Here is a 23,025-nt window from a genome sequence, read left to right on the forward strand (position 1 = left end):
TAAACAGTAAGGGGGTACAGGTTAGTGGAGGTCATTTGTACATGTAGGTAGGGGTATAGTGACTATGTATAGATAATAAACAGTAAGGGGTTAGTGGAGGTCATTTGTACATGTAGGTAGGGGTAAAGTGACTATGTATAGATAATAAACAGTAAGGGGTTAGTGGAGGTCATTTGTACATGTAGGTAGGGGTATAGTGACTATGTATAGATAATAAACAGTAAGGGGTTAGTGGAGGTCATTTGTACATGTAGGTAGGGGTAAAGTGACTATGTATAGATAATAAACAGTAAGGGGTTAGTGGAGGTCATTTGTACATGTAGGTAGGGGTAAAGTGACTATGTATATATAATAAACAGTAAGGGGGTACAGGTTAGTGGAGGTCATTTGTACATGTAGGTAGGGGTAAAGTGACTATGTATAGATAATAAACAGTAAGGGGTTAGTAGAGGTCATTTGTACATGTAGGTAGGGGTAAAGTGACTATGTATAGATAATAAACAGTAAGGGGGTACAGGTTAGTGGAGGTCATTTGTACATGTAGGTAGGGGTATAGTGACTATGTATAGATAATAAACAGTAAGGGGGTACAGGTTAGTGGAGGTCATTTGTACATGTAGGTAGGGGTAAAGTGACTATGTATAGATAATAAACAGTAAGGGGTTAGTGGAGGTCATTTGTACATGTAGGTAGGGGTAAAGTGACTATGTATAGATAATAAACAGTAAGGGGTTAGTGGAGGTCATTTGTACATGTAGGTAGGGGTAAAGTGACTATGTATAGATAATAAACAGTAAGGGGTTAGTGGAGTTCATTTGTACATGTAGGTAGGGGTAAAGTGACTATGTATAGATAATAAACAGTAAGGGGTTAGTGGAGGTCATTTGTACATGTAGGTAGGGGTATAGTGACTATGTATAGATAATAAACAGTAAGGGGGTACAGGTTAGTGGAGGTCATTTGTACATGTAGGTAGGGGTAAAGTGACTATGTATAGATAATAAACAGTAAGGGGGTACAGGTTAGTGGAGGTCATTTGTACATGTAGGTAGGGGTAAAGTGACTATGTATAGATAATAAACAGTAAGGGGTTAGTGGAGGTCATTTGTACATGTAGGTAGGGGTAAAGTGACTATGTATAGATAATAAACAGTAAGGGGTTAGTGGAGGTCATTTGTACATGTAGGTAGGGGTAAAGTGACTATGTATAGATAATAAACAGTAAGGGGTTAGTGGAGGTCATTTGTACATGTAGGTAGGGGTAAAGTGACTATGTATAGATAATAAACAGTAAGGGGGTACAGGTTAGTGGAGGTCATTTGTACATGTAGGTAGGGGTAAAGTGACTATGTATAGATAATAAACAGTAAGGGGTTAGTGGAGGTCATTTGTACATGTAGGTAGGGGTAAAGTGACTATGTATAGATAATAAACAGTAAAGGGGTACAGGTTAGTGGAGGTCATTTGTACATGTAGGTAGGGGTAAAGTGACTATGTATAGATAATAAACAGTAAAGGGGTACAGGTTAGTGGAGGTCATTTGTACATGTAGGTAGGGGTAAAGTGACTATGTATAGATAATAAACAGTAAGGGGGTACAGGTTAGTAGAGGTCATTTGTACATGTAGGTAGGGGTAAAGTGACTATGTATAGATAATAAACAGTAAGGGGTTAGTGGAGGTCATTTGTACATGTAGGTAGGGGTATAGTGACTATGTGTATATATAATAAACAGTAAGGGGGTACAGGTTAGTGGAGGTCATTTGTACATGTAGGTAGGGGTAAAGTGACTATGTATAGATAATAAACAGTAAGGGGGTACAGGTTAGTGGAGGTCATTTGTACATGTAGGTAGGGGTAAAGGTACTATGTATAGATAATAAACAGTAAGGGGGTACAGGTTAGTGGAGGTCATTTGTACATGTAGGTAGGGGTAAAGTGACTATGTATAGATAATAAACAGTAAGGGGGTACAGGTTAGTAGAGGTCATTTGTACATGTAGGTAGGGGTATAGTGACTATGTATAGATAATAAACAGTAAGGAGTACAGGTTAGTGGAGGTCATTTGTACATGTAGGTAGGGGTAAAGTGACTATGTATAGATAATAAACAGTAAGGGGTTAGTGGAGGTCATTTGTACATGTAGGTAGGGGTAAAGTGACTATGTATATATAATAAACAGTAAGTAGCAGCAGTGTAAAAACAGGGGGGGGGGGGGGGGGGGGGGTTGGTGTAAATAGTCCGGGTGGCCATTTGATTCATTGTTTAGCAGTCTTATGATTTGGAGGTAGAATCTGTTAAGGAGCCTTCTGGACCTAGACTTAGAGACACCAGTCTATGACTTGGGGGACTGGAGTGTTTGACACATTTTTGGGGCCTTCCTCTGACACCGCCTAGTATAAGCTTGGCCCCAGTGATGTACTGGGTCATAGGCACTACCCTCGGTGTGTATATTCTAGTGTTTTCACATGTTTAGAGGAATAAGGGATCGTAGAAACTTGTGTAGACAAAACATTTGTGAAATGTGATTTTATCATTTGTTCCCCCCCATGTATATCCCATTAAAATGCTGTCTATCCATGTTTCCATTGTGCGTGTGGCATGTGTACTGTTGTCAGTATGTTTATTTTGGTTAGCGCTTCGCAGGGATCTGAATATCGTACTTATTCCCTCCAGCTCCCACTACAGTAAAGGCTGTTGGCAATGTTAACATCTGACCATGTAGATGGGCTGGTTTCATGTTTCCATGGGCCTCAGCTTACCTCTCTCTCTGTCACATTCTCTCTGCGTCTCTCACCCCTCACCCTCCTCTCCCTCACTCTGTCATGTCACCACCCAGCCGGGTGACAGGTGTCATAGTGTGCATCCCAACAGGAACCCTATTCCCTTTATAGTGCACTACTTTAGACCAGGTTATCCACCATGGAGGGAATAGGGAGCCATTTGGGACACAGCTATAGCTGGCTGATTACCCAGCAGCCTTAGCTGTAGTGTGTGACGTCTGTGTCTCTGACATCACAGGGCCATAGCGTTCCTGGAGGCCTTGGCGTGTATAAAGTTTGGAATGGAGCTGTTCTCCAAGACCCAGGTCCTCTATGTGCTGGTGTGGCTGCTGTGTGTGGTAAGAATGGTCTCCACACCGCTGTCATGTTTTACTATGTACATAAACAAACCAGTCTCCACACCGCTGTCATGTTTTACTATGTACATAAACAAACCAGTCTCCACACAGCTGTCATGTTTTACTATGTACATAAACAAACCAGTCTCCACACCGCTGTCATGTTTTACTATGTACATAAACAAACCAGTCTCCACACCACTGTCATGTTTTACTATGTACATAAACAAACCAGTCTCCACACCGCTGTCATGTTTTACTATGTACATAAACAAACCAGTCTCCACACCACTGTCATGTTTTACTATGTACATAAACAAACCAGTCTCCACACAGCTGTCATGTTTTACTATGTACATAAACAAACCAGTCTCCACACCGCTGTCATGTTTTACTATGTACATAAACAAACCAGTCTCCACACAGCTGTCATGTCCAAGTAGTTTTACTATGTACATAAACAAACCAGTCTCCACACAGCTGTCCTGTCCAAGTAGTTTTACTATGTACATAAACAAACCAGTCTCCACACAGCTGTCATGTTTTACTATGTACATAAACAAACCAGTCTCCACACAGTTGTTCAGGTCTCTAAAAGTACATATCACTATTTATGTTAGCAGACCAGTCCGTTTCTAGTCATAGTTAATGTACCATAAATGGCTTAGTCATCGTTAAGCGCACGTGACTGTTGGACCAACCTACCAGGGCTGTAGTTGTCCTAGTATTTGGTATTGACAGGATAACATACCAGGGCTGTAGTTGTCCTAGTATTTGGTATTGACAGGATAACATACCAGGGCTGTAGTTGTCCTAGTATTTGGTATTGACAGGATAACATACCAGGGCTGTAGTTGTCCTAGTATTTGGTATTGACAGGATAACATACCAGGGCTGTAGTTGTCCTAGTATTTGGTATTGATAGGATAACATACCAGGGCTGTAGTTGTCCTAGTATTTGGTATTAGATGGTGACAGGATAACAGTCTACTAGTTTATCTATGGCATGTCAATGTGTTTTCATTTTGTGGCTGACATGTTGGCTATATGAGGGACTACTTGACGTTGGTGTATTCAGTCCATTGCATTCAGTCCCCCCCCCCCTCCCCCCTATGTATTCATAGATATATCTATCTCTATCTATATGTACATTTTTGTATTTTATGTTTTGACTATTGTTTCAACCAATTTCCCTCTAGGACAATAAAGCTGAAACTTGACCTTGAACTGACTGTCCTTAACTCTGTCTCCTCTCCTCCCAGGCCTTAATCACATTCCTGTGTCTGTATGGGATGGTGTGGTATGCAGAGATCTATGGCCCCAAAGAGAAGGTATGCCGACATACCAGGCTAGATATGAACTACACCTCGTTGACTACAGGATGGTCCTGCTGCAACCATTCTCCATATACATGCACCTTTATTCATTGCTTAGAACACTTGTCCCTGGAACTGTGACTATCCCAGGCCATTTAGAACACATGTCCCTGGAACTGTGACTATCCCAGGCCATTTAGAACGCATGTCCCTGGAACTGTGACTATCCCAGGCCATTTAGAACGCATGTCCCTGGAACTGTGACTATCCCAGGCCATTTAGAACGCATGTCCCTGGAACTGTGACTATCCCAGGCCATTTAGAACGCATGTCCCTGGAACTGTGACTATCCCAGGCCATTTAGAACGCATGTCCCTGGAACTGTGACTATCCCAGGCCATTTAGAACGCACGTCCCTGGAACTGTGACTATCCCAGGCCATTTAGAACGCACGTCCCTGGAACTGTGACTATCCCAGGCCATTTAGAACGCACGTCCCTGGAACTGTGACTATCCCAGGCCATTTAGAACGCACGTCCCTGGAACTGTGACTATCCCAGGCCATTTAGAACGCACGTCCCTGGAACTGTGACTATCCCAGGCCATTTAGAACGCACGTCCCTGGAACTGTGACTATCCCAGGCCATTTAGAACGCATGTCCCTGGAACTGTGACTATCCCAGGCCATTTAGAACGCATGTCCCTGGAACTGTGACTATCCCAGGCCATTTAGAACACATGTCCCTGGAACTGTGACTATCCCAGGCCATTTAGAACACATGTCCCTGGAACTGTGACTATCCCAGGCCATGACAGGCACTAGTAGTGTCTTGTTGTCATTGTTCAGCAGCTCTTTATTCTGTAGAAACTGAAAGAGTGCCACCAGCTGGTGGTGGACTCTGATAGAGGTGCCGCTTTAGATGGACTGTAGGTGTAACTGTCCTGGGGTCCTTGTTGGAGGACGTAGAACGAGCAGCAGGAGACAGGGACACAATCCACACTTTATTACCACACACCAGACAGACATGTTACATTACCACACATGGCGAACAGGAAGAGGAGACTAGTAGTGTACGGGATAGTGTTGTATTGGTTTCCTGGAATGCAATAGAAGAAACAGTGAGTTCCAAAAGTATTGGGACAGTGACACATTTTTGTTCTGTACTCCAGAACTTTGGATTATGAAATGATCGAATGACTGAGGTTGAAGGTCAGATTGTCAGCTTTAATTTGAGGGTATTTTCATCTGAATCGGGTGACTCGTTAAAAAGGTACAGCACTTTTTGTACATAGTCCCCCCCATTTTAGGGGAACAAAAGTATTGGGACAAATTCACTTATGTGTATTAAAGTAATCAAAAGTTTACCATTTGGTCCCATATTCATAGCACACAATGACCACATCATGCTTGTGACTTGGTTGGATGCTACCATGATTACGGATAATCTTGAACAGATCGAAAATAATGATGAGTGAGAAAGTCGGACGCTAAAATATCATACCCCCAACACATGCTAACCTCTCACCATTACAATAACAGGGGAGGTTAGCATTTTATATCATACCCTCAAGACATGCTAACCTCTCACCATTACAATAACAGGGGAGGTTAGCATTTTATATCATACCCCCAAGACATGCTAACCTCTCACCATTACAATAACAGGGGAGGTTAGCATTTTATATCATACCCCCAAGACATGCTAACCTCTCACCATTACAATAACAGGGGAGGTTAGCATTTTATATCATACCCCCAAGACATGCTAACCTCTAACCATTACAATAACAGGGGAGGTTAGCATTTTTATATCATACCCCCAAGACATGCTAACCTCTAACCATTACAATAACAGGGGAGGTTAGCATTTTTATATCATACCCCCAAGACATGCTAACCTCTCACTCACCATTACAATAACAGGGGAGGTTAGCATTTTATATCATACCCCCAAGACATGCTAACCTCTCACCATTACAATAACAGGGGAGGTTAGCATTTTATATCGTACCCCCAAGACATGCTAACCTCTCACCATTACAATAACAGGGGAGGTTAGCATTTTATATCATACCCCCAAGACATGCTAACCTCTCACCATTACAATAACAGGGGAGGTTAGCATTTTATATCGTACCCCCAAGACATGCTAACCTCTCACCATTACAATAACAGGGGAGGTTAGCATTTTATATCATACCCCCAAGACATGCTAACCTCTCACCATTACAATAACAGGGGAGGTTAGCATTTTATTTTTTGTGGGGGGGTTGATAGATATATCTAACTTAGTTTTCTTAATTGAGCGACTAAGATTACTGCAAAAACGTCTAAATTAATTACAGATTTCTTGAGTTTCTTAGATTAATTCAGACTATTTTGAGGCATCTGGCTACGGCATCTCAAGATGGACAAACGGTAGTATTGCTGTATTTCAAGTGAAGGTCTTTTTAAGGGAGTATCTGAGCACACTCGTTCAGTTTGCCTAGCCAAGTTTGCTGCCGCCTAAAGTCCCAGGGCCAGAGAGAGGGTTTGAGAGAGTTCTCTGAGAAATACTCATAGCCAACTGGAAGGCTTTTCTACAGAAACCATGATTTGTGTAGAATGTTGTTTAACCCTCATTTTTACCGCGCTGTGAATGGCAGTTTCCACACCTGTGTTTTTAGAGAACTAGCTGACTCACTTTGTAGTTTAGTCTTCAGGGAAAATGACTTGTGGTTCATCTGTAGAGAATATGACAGGATGTCACAGCTTTTCATCTGTAGAGAATATGACAGGATGTCACAGCTTTTCATCTGTAGAGAATATGACAGGATGTCACAGCTTTTCATCTGTAGAGAATATGACAGGATGTCACAGCTTTTCATCTGTAGAGAATATGACAGGATGTCACAGCTTTTCATCTGTAGAGAATATGACATGATGTCACAGCTTTTCATCTGTAGAGAATATGACAGGATGTCAGTTTTTCATCTGTAGATCATTAGCCTTGTTTTCACTCCAGTGACTTTGGTATAGTCCCAAATGGCACCCTACTCCCTATATAGCCTAGTGCACTACTTTTCACCAGGACTCTAGTGCACTATACAGTATAGGGGGAGGATGCCATTTGGGGCTCCTGCCTGTGGCTGGATGTGTTGGCTGTGTAGCGTTCCCTCAGCCATATGTCACTGACATGTCTGTTCTGACCCCTCCTGTGTTTTACAGAGCTACTCTGAATGTGAGGACAGCAACTACAATGAGGACTTTGTGTCAGAACAAGGGAAAGGTAACTATGGTGTTTCTTCATCCTCTTGGGTTAAACACATGCAGGTGATTATGAATGGCTTTCATATGTAATATGCCATTTTTTGTTATTTATGCCTCCTATTGTTGGGTAACTTGAGTTTCATCCAATCTGAGACTGGGAGGGTTGAGTGTAAATATAGTTAGGTAGTAGTCTGACCTCTAGTGCTTGACTGTAAATATAGTTAGGTAGTAGTCTGACCTCTAGTGGTTGACTGGGAGGGTTGACTGTAAATATAGTTAGGTAGTAGTCTGACCTCTAGTGGTTGACTGGGAGGGTTGAGTGTAAATATAGTTAGGTAGTAGTCTGACCTCTAGTGCTTGACTGTAAATATAGTTAGGTAGTAGTCTGACCTCTAGTGGTTGACTGGGAGGATTGAGTGTAAATATAGTTAGGTAGTAGTCTGACCTCTAGTGGTTGACTGGGAGGGTTGAGTGTAAATATAGTTAGGTAGTAGTCTGACCTCTAGTGGTTGACTGGGAGGATTGAGTGTAAATATAGTTAGGTAGTAGTCTGACCTCTAGTGGTTGACTGGGAGGGTTGAGTGTAAATTTAGTTGGGTAGTTGTCTGACCTCTAGTGGTTGACTGTAAATATAGTTAGGTAGTAGTCTGACCTCTAGTGGTTGACTGGGAGGGTTGAGTGTAAATATAGTTAGGTAGTAGTCTGACCTCTACTGGTTTGATTGGGGAACTCTTATCCAATGGAAACACACCTCTACTTTCAACTATGTTCAACCATCAAAATGTATCATCCATTAGAGATGTCTTTGTGAATTGTTCAACACAGACACAATATTAAAACAATGAGAATCTTTCCCTCACTCACTCTGTTCTTTGGCTATGCCTAATTGTTGAGTATGACTTTATGATGGTGCACTGTCTCTATATTTAGACATCTTGGTTGCGTCTCAAACGGCATCCTCTTCCCGCTACAGTGCACAGTACCCATAGTGCTCTGGTCAAAATGAGTGCACTCTATAGGCAATAGGGTGCCATTTAGGACGCAGTCAATATCTTTTTACTGTTTTATATTGTATGACATCACATTTGATGTGTTTTCTAGATATGTACCAATATGTTCTAATACACCTGAACCTAATCCTAAACTTAAACCTTATCTAATCCTAAACTTAAACCTTGCAGGAGAACTGCATTCTGAGGGTGAGGCTCCTCCCACCAGGCAGCGTGGGCGGAGCTCAGGGAAGAACAAATCCACCAATGGGCTGGGGAAGAAGTAATGCTAGCCCTGCCACCCAGGGTGGAGTCCCGCCCTCTTCTCCTGTCAGAACCCTGGATCACAGAGGAAGAGGTGCATGTTGGGAGAGACGGAAGAGAAAGGATAGACAACACTTTCCCTGTGCATTTTAACGTACGGAGAAGCACCCATCCATAAGAGGGGAGAGTGGGCCCAGGTTAGAGGCATGGTCAGTGGACAGGATAGACAGACACCATGTCCATGCAGGGTTGTAGAGGAAGGAGAGAGGGGATGTGTGGCCTATAGATCAGAGAACCACAGATACCTACTGGTGGTTGACACGGTCAGAGCTCTTACCTACCCTACTGCTGATCAGTTTGTGTGTGTCTGCATAAGCATGTGTGTGTGATGGCAATATTGCTTCTCCTCAGTCAGAGCAGAAGAATGCATGTTCCATTGTACAGGAGTTGGTAAACTACTGTGATTGGAGAACTACATTTATCCTATACCATATATATTTCATGTGCTTCAGCCCATTGAATTAGGAATTAGAATACTACAATGGTTATGAACCTTATGATGGTATACAGGCTGTCAGCCATTTTGGTCAGGGAGTTGGTCCACCATGGTTAGCCAGTGCTGTGGTAAGATATTGTGTAAAATAATGAATTGGAAGAATTTGTCTGCAGTGTATGTTTGTTAGCTAGCTCACCGGACAGCTTTTAGAGGAATGATTCAATTCATTTGTCAAGTTAACTGTCAATATGCCAACATTCCATTCAAACAGTCCATACGCTGGCTGGTTGGACTTCAGCTAGTTGTAAATGCAACAAGTTGGCTATTGATATTGTATCATAGTGGCACTCAGTTCTCCAAGAAAACAACAACAATTTTGACATCTATGGTCGGTTTACATATATTATAGAGGCTATATTAGAATGTGTATAAACTGTTTATAATTATGACTATTTTAGATTGACGATTACATTAGACATTTCTGATATCACATGCCTTTTATTTTCCTGTAGAAGTCAAATCAGGATTATGCCTCTACTGCCATTCATTCCAGTTAGACTGGTTTGGATTTCTCCCTGACCAATATGGCTTCCATTATTCACCCTATTCTGGAAATGTGAGGGTTTATGACATAGCCCCCCCCCCCAATCAGACTACTGTATGTAAATGGTACCCTATTCTTTATGTAGTGCACTAAGATTGACCAGACCCCAGTCCAATGTACTGCACTAAGAAGACAATAGGGTGCCATTTGGGAAGCAGACATTATATAGCTGTGTAATATCCCAGAAGTTGGACTCGTGTGTTGACTACTGTCTTGGAAGGCTGTTGTTATTCTCTGCTCCATCAGGCCAACTCTTCATCAGTTTTCATATTTGTAAGTGTTCACCATTTTTGGTTTTATGACTTGAACAAAGAGAGGAATGTGAAGAGGCCATATGTATCAACCATCTGAGTAGGAGTGCTGATCTAGGATCAGGTCACCCCCGTCAATGTAACCGTACTCATTATGCTCTAAAATACTCAAACTGATCCTAGACCAGCACTCTACTGTCGGAGTAGAGATGCTTGGTACATATGGCACCAGGATTTTAATGCAAAGCTGCTTTGGCATGGAAGGACGGATGTTTTAGAATTTTTTTGTGTTTGACCTCCTGGGTCAAAACATTGGCTTTGTGCTCCACCAGCTCCGTACGAGCTGTTGACTTCCGTTGTTTTGGAGATGCCGTACATTTACTGTAATGTTTTGTTTTGCGTGTTTTGTGAAATCATCGTCATGACCTTTGTGTGATTATTATGTGACGTCCAAAATGGCACCCTATTCCCTGTATAGTGCACTACCTTTGACCAGAGTCCTATGGGCCCTGGTTGAAAAGTAGTGCACTATATAAAGGGATTTTGATGCCATTTAGGATGCAGCCTTCCTCACCCTTCACATCCGGGCTGCTGTCTTTTTACAGTAAATGACGAGGCCAGTCGGTCATAGTTGGAGCTTGGTCTGTCTGTGCAGGCAGGTAGCTTTGTTTTACTACGATGTGGACGCTCTCGTTATCACCTTCATGGCATTTAGCATGGCTAAGTGTGGAAATGGATCTGAGTGTCTGAGGGACTGGGGGATGCTACAGATTTACTACAGTAGTAGTGAAAACAAATGCTCTTTGCGTCACTGTCACACCACATCAGTAAGCCAGTATTCACACCATGTCTTTTTTCAGTGTTGCTGTAAACGTTTTTAATTCAACGCCTTTGTGCCTGTATGTATGTGGTTTTGTTCTTTTTTACACTTCACACTTTTTTGCAGTTTGTATTCAGCCTACTACATTTCTCCTTGAGTTCTTATTCCAGTGTTCTATTGATGATTATAAACTGGGTGGTTAGAGCCCTGAATGCTGATTGGCTGACAGCCGTGCTATATCAGACCGTATACCACAGGTATAATTCCGTTGGTAACTAGTTTATAATAGCAATAAGGCACCTTGGGGGTTTGTGGTATAAGGCCAATATACCACGGCTAAGCGCCGTGTTGCGTCGTGCTTAAGAACAGCCCTTAGCCGTGGTATATTGGCCATATACCACACCCCCTCGTGCCTTATTGCTTAAGTAAAGGTTTGTCAGTCACTGGGTCTGGTCAATACTCTTGGAATGCATCCATCCTTCCGCCATAGCTCCCTTGGAGTAAACGCTGTTCTGACATAACTGTCTTTTTAAGCTACTTTTTTTGCATACAAGATTGCATATAATTACTGAGAAATGTGGTTTGACGAATGGAGTTTAGCGATGGCACTCTGAGCTCTTATCACTCGTCCAGTTGTCAGATAAGTGAATATTTCGAGGGAGGATAAAAGGGTGCATTTTAGAAGTATTCAACCATAGCCATCATCTCAACAGAAATATTTCTCTCATGTGAATCTCCACCCCTGACACTCACCCCCAGGTAGCATGGACCAGACTCCCTGGCTCTATACACGTTGTTTCTGGAAGGAAGAGGACAGTTTGCCAAAACAATCCCTCTCGAAAAGGAGACTTGTGTTTTGTTTGTTTTTTCACTCTGAATTAATAAAACTTTATTAAAAATGTTTTGTATTTCCTCTTGAATTGTCTTGTAGACTATATGTGTATGTCTCATTAGAAATACCTTGTGCTGTGTTAATGAGGTTAAAACCTATAGCCTTTGTATAAAGGCCTTTGTTATGTGTTCTTATCCATTCTCTCTAACTCCCCTTGTGACTCAGGGTACAGAGTTGAAAAGGTTAATAGGGCTGAATGATTGTAATGTATAGTGGAATGCTTCCTGGTTCGCCACACATGGTGAGTCCAAAATATTGAGCTATTTACACAAGAATTATACAACACATTTGGGACCCTACTTTGGGTTCCTCCAAACACCAAAGCTGTATTTTTGTTATCCAGGGTCCAGTATCTGCATACAGGCCTAATCACTAAGTATAAAGCACTACAGTTAATAGCTTGTCCAACTCCAGGTATTTATTTTAACTTGCTTGCCACTGTCCAATTAGGCCCTTGGGTCGACAAAACCGGAGTCTCGTGGCGATGAAGTAGCTTGGCCAGCACTCAAGTGAGATTGGTTTTTGGGTTGCTGAGATTAGTCCAGTAGAAGAGGTGTAATTACCTGGATTGACCTCTGCTCTCTAGCAGGAGAGGGAAGTGGGCCTGCTCTGGATCCTGGAGCTGTCCTTCCTCACCACTCAACCAACCTGTCCCAAACGGCACCCTAGTCCCTATACAGTGCACCACTTTTGACCAGGACCCGTTGGGTGCCGGTCAGAGGTAGTGCACTATAAAGGTAGTAGGGTGCCATTTGAGAAGCAGACAGAGGGATCCGATTTCACTCGTTCGGCACACCAGGGAACAGACAGAAATAGCCTCCATGTTCTGATTTATAAAGAGAGAGATATCAAACTGTTAATTGATGCTGCTGCCAAGTCAGGAAGAAGTTAAAGCGATGACTTTGACGATAGACTAGAAATGACAGGATGATGGTTTTGAAGTCACACAGAGTAATGTGGAGTAACTAGCAGAGGGCCCTCTAAATCACTGAGTACTTGTGTCCATTCTGACAAACAGAAGTCCTTTCAGAAGCTACCCATTACCATCCAGACTAGTGTTAAAGTTTTACTGCATGGCTCAGAGATTCCACAAGTCACTGAATTGTTCCTCAGACCTGTGTGACACCTCTTTCCACTAGAGGGCAGCAGAGGGCCTCAGAGTGAGCCTGCCCACTGCGTCACAAAGTCACATGACAGCCTAGGCCTACAGGAGGCCAGTGCTCTCAGACTTTCAAAATGTCACTGGTGTTGTGTTTTACTCTCTCTGTCTCTTTCCTCCTCTCTCTTTCCCTCTCTGACTTTCAACATATTTTCTCCGTGTTTTCTCCAAAATACTTTCCAGCCGTAGCAGACTGCAGCAGAGCTGACACTGTGACTGCCGTTGGGTAAAGAGACTGCAGCAGAGCTGACACTGTGACTGCCGTTGGGTAAAGAGACTGCAGCAGAGCTGACACTGTGACTGCGTTGGGTAAAGAGACTGCAGCAGAGCTGACACTGTGACTGCCGTTGGGTAAAGAGACTGCAGCAGAGCTGACACTGTGACTGCCGTTGGGTAAAGAGACTGCAGCAGAGCTGACACTGTGACTGCCGTTGGGTAAAGAGACTGCAGCAGAGCTGACACTGTGACTGCCGTTGGGTAAAGAGACTGCAGCAGAGCTGACACTGTGACTGCCGTTGGATAAAGAGACTGCAGCAGAGCTGACACTGTGACTGCCGTTGGGTAAAGAGACTGCAGCAGAGCTGACACTGTGACTGCCGTTGGGTAAAGAGACTGCAGCAGAGCTGACACTGTGACTGCCGTTGGGTAAAGAGACTGCAGCAGAGCTGACCCTGTGACTGCCGTTGGATAAAGAGACTGCAGCAGAGCTGACACTGTGACTGCCGTTGGATAAAGAGACTGCAGCAGAGCTGACACTGTGACTGCCGTTGGGTAAAGAGACTGCAGCAGAGCTGACACTGTGACTGCCGTTGGGTAAAGTAAAAGAGAGGATATCTACACTATTATGGCTGATGTTCCTGTTCCTCCTTCCTCACTGAGAACAGAGGGGATCCTCCTGAGAGAGATCCACGTCAACCTGCTGGAGTGTAAAGTCTGCTTCGAGAAGTATAACCCACGGCAGAAGGAACGCCGGCCTCAGAACCTGTCCTGCGGCCATGTACTCTGTCTGGAATGTGTCCGGGTGCTCTCCCACCCCGTCCTCAAGAAGCTTGAGTGCCCTTTCTGCCGGCAGCTGTGTGACGTTGACAGCACCTCCCACTGCCAGGCGCTGACAGACCTCCAGGATCTTCTGCTCTCCCGCTCCCCCAGGTCACCTGTCCCTCATCGGGTCAGAGGAGGCAGCGGCTGGGTCGGAGGTCTGGGCTCTGGAGCTCTGCGACTTCGCTCAGCCTTCGGGGGCTGGGGGTCCCTGATCAACCCCACGGGGGTGGCCGTGTTCGGGTCCTCTGGGACCATGGTGGTGGTGCACGATGGAGAAAGGAGGGTGGTGGTATTCGGGCCTCAGGGCAGGCGGCTGCACGGGTTCGGGCGGAGGGGTCGCGGCAACGGGGAGGTGTGTCACCCGGTGGATGTGGCTGTGACTCCCAGCGGGTATGTGGTTGTGACGGATGCCGGTGACAGTGCAGTGAAAGTGTTCACCACCAGGGGGAGTTTTGTTCTGGCGGTGTGGGACTCCTTCCAGACGCCCTGGGGGGTGGACGTGGACAGCTGTGGACATATCCTTGTCACTGACATCCAGGCCGGCACGCTCTCCCAGGTTGTGGTGGACTTTGCCCGTGGCGTGACTCTGATGAACCGAGCGGTCATAACCGACCTCCAGCGGCCCAAGGCAGTGGCCTGCTGTCGGGTGACTGGGAACATCGCCCTGGTGGAGACACTGGGGCTCACAACCACACAACCTCCAAATGGCCCCCGGCCTACCAGACTGACAATATTCAACAAAGACTTTAACATGCTCTCTCAGATAGACAGCTTTACTCTGAGCCTGGGGGCCTCAGTGTGGCCCTGCATGTCTGCCGTGGCCTTTGACAGGGCCGGGGATGTGATGGTGATAGACTCCCAGCGTGGGTTGATTTGGAGTTTGGGAAAGCTCCAGAACGGCCCGGTCCTAACCCCCCTGGTCAGTGAAGACTTGGTTCGCCCGGTGGGGCTGGTCACCACAGCACAGAACACGCTGATTGTTTTAGACAGTGGAGACCATGCAGTGAAGATGTATTCAGTTCACTCGGATGCTATTCTAGTCCGAAAATGATGTAGGAAGAGTTGGCTGTCTGGCTGACTTGTATTGTGAAAAAATACTGGTGACTGGTGATTCCACCTGTTGTGATGTAACACAATAAAATCCAGATAAAAATTATACAAATGTTTTAAGAGGATTTTTTTGAGTGTGAACAGCACTGGTAATAACAGGTGAATAATTACATGATAATGACATGTGGATAATGACATGGTAATGACAGGTGGATAATAACATGATAATGACATGTGGATAATAACATGGTAATGACAGGTGGATAATGACATGGTAATGACAGGTGGATAATGACACGATAATGACAGGTGGATAATAACATGATAATGACATGTGGATAATGACATGGTCATGACAGGTGGATAACAACATGGTAATGACAGGTGGATAAAGACATGGTAATGACAGGTGGATAACAACCAGGCAATGACAGGTGGATAATGACATGATAATGACAGGTGGATAACAACATGATAATGACATGTGGATAATGACATGGTAATGACATGTGGATAATGACATGGTAATGACAGGTGGATAACGACATGGTAATGACAGGTGGATAACAACATGGTAATGACATGTGGATAATGACATGGTAATGACATGTGGATAATGACATGGTAATGACAGGTGGATAACAACATGGTAATGACATGTGGATAATGACATGGTAATGACATGTGGATAATGACATGGTAATGACAGGTGGATAACAACATGGTAATGACATGTGGATAATGACATGGTAATGACATGTGGATAATGACATGGTAATGACATGTGGATAAAGACATGGTAATGACATGTGGATAATGACATGGTAATGACATGTGGATAACAACATGGTAATGACATGTGGATAAAGACATGATAATGACAGGTGGATAATGACATGGTAATGACATGTGGATAATAACATGGTAATGACATGTGGATAATGACATGGTAATGACAGGTGGATAATAACATGGTAATGACATGTGGATAAAGACATGGTAATGACATGTGGATAAAGACATGATAATGACAGGTGGATAATGACATGGTAATGACAGGTGGATAATAACATGGTAATGACAGGTGGATAATGACATGGTAATGACAGGTGCATAATAACATGGTCATGACAGGTGGATAATTACTTCTGAGATTTGCAAATAAACTAGGCCTACTAATTGTAAACTGTACTGTGATTACACTGACTGCACCTATGTCATTACATATTTTAGGAACATTTAAGGAACATTGCTCATCTCTGGTTATGTTTTCATTGACAGCTTGGTGCTAATTAGACAATACATTTAATTGCATTAATCTTTATTTATCCAGGAAGTCCCATTGAGGTCAGAAGATCTATTTTACAAGGGAGACCTTGTAAGGTTAATTTATTTCATTTATAATGACGTCTATTTGTTTGAACGCTTTTATTTATTTAGATTTAGATTCTAACTAATATCTGAGTCTTTAAAGGAAATTAAGTTCATGTATATATAATTTGATATACAGAAGAATATACATAACTGTCTTATGATTTATATTATCTTGTTTGATATTGTAAATGTAATTGTTGTTTTGGAGGTCATTTGCACATTTTCTGTTTCATTCACTACGAACCAAACTGATCCAAACGGAACGCAACCTGAATTTGTCCAATTGAAACTCTCGTTTTCATTGTAAAACTTTTTCCGTTTGGAGTAAACGGTTTCCTTTGCAAAACGTTTTGGACTAATGATTATAGTCCTGGTGTATCGACTAAGTAGGCTAAGCTATCCGGTCCAGTCCCAGACAGAAAGCATATTTGATGGGCATCAGTAAAAGTTTAGTCACTTCAGGCCACTGATGAGGAGGGCTACTATCTCCTCCTCTTCTTCTTCTTCTTACATATTTTACACAGTCTGCATTTCACATTTCACAATATCTTGGAACTCCATAAACGCGTGCATTGATACTGTTTCCGACTTTTCCCGATCACCCATGCTGGGTTTCCCAATATTGGCCAGTTCGGTTCGGGTTATGAGAAATCCTTTTTGTTGTTGCATAGCCTTAAGGCACCGCAGGATTTCCAGCAGCCAGAGAACTGCTCCCACTTGAAGATGGCGGTTGTGATGCTGTCTGGGACCGGAGCACAGTGCTGGAGCTGCATAGGACGCTAACTTGATGGATATAAAGACAATGTTCACTTTTTATTTTCTCAGTCTTCTGGACTGGACTCTTCTGGGATTGTGTTATTAGGACATACGCACACGTTCAACACCGGCTGAAAGTGGAGTGAAAGTGGTGTTTTCGGGGCCGGGGACAGCTAGACGGCTAGCCATAGCCTGCGCATAGCTTGCTAGCTAACACATTGATGGTAGTCCAGGGTGGGAGGACAGTGGATGAAAATGTCGGATACCAAGGTAAAAGTTGCAGTCAGAGTCCGACCCATGAACCGGAGAGGTAAGTTAACAGAACTGAAAAATAACCCGAATTCAGCGAACGTTCCAGTTGTATTTAATACGTGCCAACTAGTTTTTGTTTTTAGTCCCCCTTCTTTAGCCTTTTATCCCAAATAGATGTTTTGCTGCAGATAGAAAGTTAGTAACCAGGTCCTCTAGCCCAATGACAGGCTGCTTATATGTGGCTAGTGTACCGTTAGCTAGCTACCGCTAATCTTAAATAAGGGCAAATAAATCCAACTGGCCAAGTGTCAGTCAGATGGAGTTTAAGTAGATACATCATTAGGCTAACTAGCTAGCTACTTTGATTAGAAATGGATGGAAACTTTCTCAACAAGACAGACATCTTTGCTCTGAACTCTGCAGAAACGGAACTGCATACGAAATGTGTGGTGGATATGGAGGATAACCAAACTGTTCTGCATCCACCGCCTTCAAACAATAAAGGAGAAAACAGCAGGTAAAAACACATTTACAGTTATTCAACATTGTGATCTGTCTTTATTATATATTGTTTGTGCCTGTGGCCCATTTGAAGAACGTCTTCTTTTATTTTGGTGTGACATTATTATTTAGGGAGCGTCTCAAGCCCTGTCCTGCGAGGCACCAACTTTTCCCAGTTAACTTGATGGATATAAAGACAATGTTCACTTTTTATTTTCTCAGTCTTCTGGACTGGACTCTTCTGGGATTGTGTTATTAGGACATACGCACACTTTCAACACCGGCTGAAACTGGACTGAAAGTAGACTTTTGGAGAGTTTTCCCGGGAAGTTTTTCAAGCTTTAAAACAGTAAAAAATTAATTAATCGTCACTGTGTAATTTCAAATAAAATATGTTTTTCTCCCCGGGATGAAACGCTCACTTGTTCTTTCACCTCGCGGCGCGGCAGGGTTAGTACTATCCGGGATCCATGGGACGTCCCTATCCTAACCCAGGGTAAACTCGGTCCTCGGGACCCCAAGGGCTGCACGTTGTGGTCTTTTGCCCAACCACTACACAGCCGTTTCAAATAATCAACTAATCACAAGTGTTGATCATTTGAATTTGTTGTGTAGTGTTAGGGCAAATACTAAAACGTGCACCCCTTGGGGTCCCGAGGACCGAGTTTGGGAAACGCTGCCTAACATAACCCTTACCTTAACACTAAACATACCCCTTACCTAACCCTTACCTTAACGCTAAACATACCCCTTACCTAACCCTTACCTTAACCCTAAACATACCCCTTACCTAACCCTTACCTTAACACTAAACATACCCCTTACCTAACCCTTACCTTAACGCTAAACATACCCCTTACCTAACCCTTACCTTAACGCTAAACATACCCCTTACCTAACCCTTACCTTAACCCTAAACATACCCCTTACCTAACCCTTACCTTAACCCTAAACATACCCCTTACCTAACCCTTACCTTAACGCTAAACATACCCCTTACCTAACCCTTACCTTAACCCTAAACATACCCCTTACCTAACCCTTACCTTAACGCTAAACATACCCCTTACCTAACCCTTACCTTAACGCTAAACATACCCCTTACCTAACCCTTACCTTAACCCTAAACATACCCCTTACCTAACCCTTACCTTAACACTAAACATACCCCTTACCTAACCCTTACCTTAACCCTAAACATACCCCTTACCTAACCCTTACCTTAACCCTAAACATACCCCTTACCTAACCCTTACCTTAACGCTAAACATACCCCTTACCTAACCCTTACCTTAACGCTAAACATACCCCTTACCTAACCCTTACCTTAACCCTAAACATACCCCTTACCTTACCCTTACCTTAACACTAAACATACCCCTTACCTAACCCTTACCTTAACCCTAAACATACCCCTTACCTAACCCTTACCTTAACCCTAAACATACCCCTTACCTAACCCTTACCTTAACGCTAAACATACCCCTTACCTAACCCTTACCTTAACGCTAAACATACCCCTTACCTAACCCTTACCTTAACGCTAAACATACCCCTTACCTAACCCTTACCTTAACCCTAAACATACCCCTTACCTAACCCTTACCTTAACACTAAACATACCCCTTACCTAACCCTTACCTTAACCCTAAACATACCCCTTACCTAACCCTTACCTTAACCCTAAACATACCCCTTACCTAACCCTTACCTTAACCGTTTCACATTTCAACTTCAATGTGGTGACCTCAGAGTTGGGACGTCTCAAGCACCCCATTTAGACTTCCTCTCGACACTGTCTCTTTAAGAAAGTTTCCTGCAGCGTTGCCCCGCTATAACGCCCTAATAACATCCCATGGACCCGAAGCCTGCTGTTGTAGCTACGCTGTAGCTGATTGAAGTATTTATATTCTGTTGTGATCTCCTAAAAATCAAGCAAGTGAACTAAGATCATTCTATGTTAGATTGTCCAGATGTTTTAATGTCCTGTGGAATCCCCTGCTTCTTTCTTTGAGAATGACGGGGACCTGATCACAACCTTTTCCTCAACAAAGTAATCAACAGCGAACCAACTGCTGGCACTGTGACAAAATTCCAACGCAACAGCCTGTATAAATAGATGCAGTAACTAGAGGCCATCGCTGGCTGAATTACAGCCCTACCTGTTTACTGGACTTGCTGTTTTCCTCATCATCATTTTTTACCATTGTTATGTAAATCATCTATTGAATAATTGTCTACGGGACCTGGAAACATAAATTACGCTAATTAAGCCAATTTCAATATACTATTATATCATATTGTGTCCAACAAAACCGAATTTGTGGTCTCAGTCAGAACCCAAAGCATAATAACTACTCATTCTAGAGCTAAACAATTCCATACCAGCTGACCACCCTTGGCATGACTCTCTCTTCACCATTACTTTTCATGTGAGTTTCACATTTGGTGTTAAAGGGGCTGTGGTTTAGGGATGGACAACTAGTTTAACATGCCATAGTAATTATCCTCCACTTGCTATTGGCTGAGAGGGAGGAAGCATCTTGCATTTTATGCTACGTAAATATTGAAGTTGGCAGCTAACCTTGATTAATTTTTTGAAGGAGTGGTAGTGCCATGCTTTTGGTATTTTTGATGTGTATTGAACAGGAGAGAGAGGTAGAGAGGAAAGGACGGCAGAGAGAGTGTTAAAGCAGTGTGTCAGATACAAACCCATAGTCACAGCTCTACATGGGATCCCGAGGCAGTTGCTAACACCGCTCTACCACCCCAAGCCACTAACCTGGATTATTTCCCCAACGTGTAATCTCAGTAGGCCAGCCTAATGCATACATAGTGTCTATTGGAGTTATATTACGACAGCGTGGTTAAAACAGTGATCATCTGACAGTACATGGAGTGAGAAGGACCATGACTAAAGGAAATCCCTCACACCATATCAACGCACTGGCCTATTATACAGTAGCTAGTATCAACAGTAGCACACAGAGTATCATCCTTCTCCTCAGCAAGACTACTGCCTCCTACCCAGAGGCACATGCTGCTCACAGACAGAAGCTTCATTTCCTAGTTATATGAGGTCAGACAAATACAGAACAACACAGGCCCTATAGTCAAAACTAGTACACTATAGCACCGAGCTGCACCAGCCAGGTAAACTAGTACACTATAGCACCGTGCTGCACCAGCCAGGTAAACTAGTACACTATAGCACTGCGCTGCACCAGCCAGGTAAACTAGTACACTATAGCACCGAGCTGCACCAGCCAGGTAAACTAGTACACTATAGCACCGAGCTGCACCAGCCAGGTAAACTAGGACACTATAGCACCGTGCTGCACCAGCCAGGTAAATTAGTACACTATAGCACCGTGCTGCACCAGCCAGGTCAACTAGTACACTATAGCACTGCACCAGCCAGGTAAACTAGTACACTATAGCACCGAGCTGCACCAGCCAGGTAAACTAGTACACTATAGCACCGAGCTGCACCAGCCAGGTAAACTAGTACACTATAGCACCGAGCTGCACCAGCCAGGTAAACTAGTACACTATAGCACCGAGCTGCACCAGCCAGGTAAACTAGTACACTATAGCACCGAGCTGCACCAGCCAGGTAAACAAGTACACTATAGCACCGTGCTGTACCAGCCAGGTAAACTAGTACACTATAGGACCGAGCTGCACCAGCCAGGTAAACTAGTACACTATAGCACCGAGCTGCACCAGCCAGGTAAACTAGCACACTATAGCACCGTGCTGCACCAGCCAGGTAAACTAGTAAACAGACAGGTAAGCATCCTCTCATGTTTCACATGCTGGGAGTGAGTGTACAACCCAGTCTCCACCCCAAATTGCACCCTATTCCCTATATGGTGCATTATATATGGAACAAGGTTCCATTTGGGATGCTCCCTGGGTCTCTCTGTCTCTCTATGAAGCTTTATCAACAGTCGGTCAGGAAACAGGAGAACGAGGGGAAGTGGATCAGCAGAAAGTAAGAACCTCTGTTTTAAAAGGCCCGGTGTGGCCGGTGTCTGAGGTGCCAAAGAGGAGAGCTTAAGCCAATTTTTGTATTTTTTATTTTTAGTAGATGCACTTCCACGTTCCACCACAACGTGACTTTCTAAAGGGAAACCATATAATATGGCCTAGACAGACATAAACAGCCATCCGTCTAAACACACATCAGACTGGAGGGAAATATGCATCTGGCTCTCAAGTTTTTCTCCCAATGTTTTGTTCCTTAGTTATGGTGAGGGATATAATCAACCAACCTATCTATCTATCATACTGTATCTAACCTATCTATCATACTGTATCTAACCTATCTATCATACTGTATCTAACCTATCTGACATACTGTATCTAACCTATCTATCATACTGTATCTAACCTATATATCATACTGTATCTAACCTATCTGACATACTGTATCTAACCTATCTATCATACTGTATCTAACCTATATATCATACTGTATCTAACCTATCTATCATACTGTATCTAACCAATCTATCATACTGTATCTAACCTATCCATCATACTGTATCTAACCTATCTGACATACTGTATCTAAGCTATCCATCATACTGTATCTAACCTATCTATCATACTGTATCTAACCTATCCATCATACTGTATCTAACCTATCCATCATACTGTATCTAACCTATCCATCATACTGTATCTAACCAATCTATCATACTGTATCTAACCTATCTATCATACTGTATCTAACCTATCCATCATACTGTATCTAACCTATCCATCATACTGTATCTAACCTATCCATCATACTGTATCTAACCTATCCATCATACTGTATCTAACCAATCTATCATACTGTATCTAACCTATCTGACATACTGTATCTAACCTATCCATC

The 23,025-nt window shown here is 43.2% G+C and overlaps 2 protein-coding genes and 1 long non-coding RNA gene across 4 annotated transcripts; all 3 read left to right on the plus strand.

Annotated features, from left to right (window-relative positions):
• Nucleotides 1–2,955: 2,955 nt before the first annotated feature.
• On the plus strand, nt 2,956–11,178 carry LOC115187599 (phosphatidylserine synthase 1). The gene is made up of 4 exons (XM_029746552.1): nt 2,956–3,122; nt 4,385–4,453; nt 7,647–7,707; nt 8,870–11,178. The coding sequence occupies exons 1-4, from the start codon at nt 3,066–3,068 to the stop codon at nt 8,962–8,964; spliced, it is 282 nt and encodes a 93-aa protein (XP_029602412.1). The 5' UTR covers nt 2,956–3,065; the 3' UTR covers nt 8,965–11,178.
• Nucleotides 11,179–13,237: 2,059 nt separating this feature from the next.
• On the plus strand, nt 13,238–15,360 carry LOC115187754 (E3 ubiquitin-protein ligase NHLRC1-like). The gene has a single exon (XM_029746779.1). It carries the CDS (start codon nt 14,008–14,010, stop codon nt 15,253–15,255), a length of 1,248 nt encoding a protein of 415 aa, XP_029602639.1. The 5' UTR covers nt 13,238–14,007; the 3' UTR covers nt 15,256–15,360.
• A 1,616-nt stretch (nt 15,361–16,976) lies between these two features.
• Nucleotides 16,977–18,545, plus strand: LOC115187758 (uncharacterized). Of its 2 annotated transcripts, none has more exons than XR_003876128.1 (3): nt 16,977–17,694; nt 18,060–18,153; nt 18,270–18,545. It is a non-coding gene; the product is annotated as an uncharacterized LOC115187758 (long non-coding RNA). The 2 variants fall into 2 exon arrangements; XR_003876129.1 differs by having other exon boundaries at nt 18,360–18,545.
• Nucleotides 18,546–23,025: the final 4,480 nt, after the last annotated feature.

The sequence above is a fragment of the Salmo trutta genome, unplaced genomic scaffold (assembly GCF_901001165.1).
Source record: "Salmo trutta unplaced genomic scaffold, fSalTru1.1, whole genome shotgun sequence".
NCBI classification, from domain to species: Eukaryota; Metazoa; Chordata; class Actinopteri; order Salmoniformes; family Salmonidae; genus Salmo; species Salmo trutta.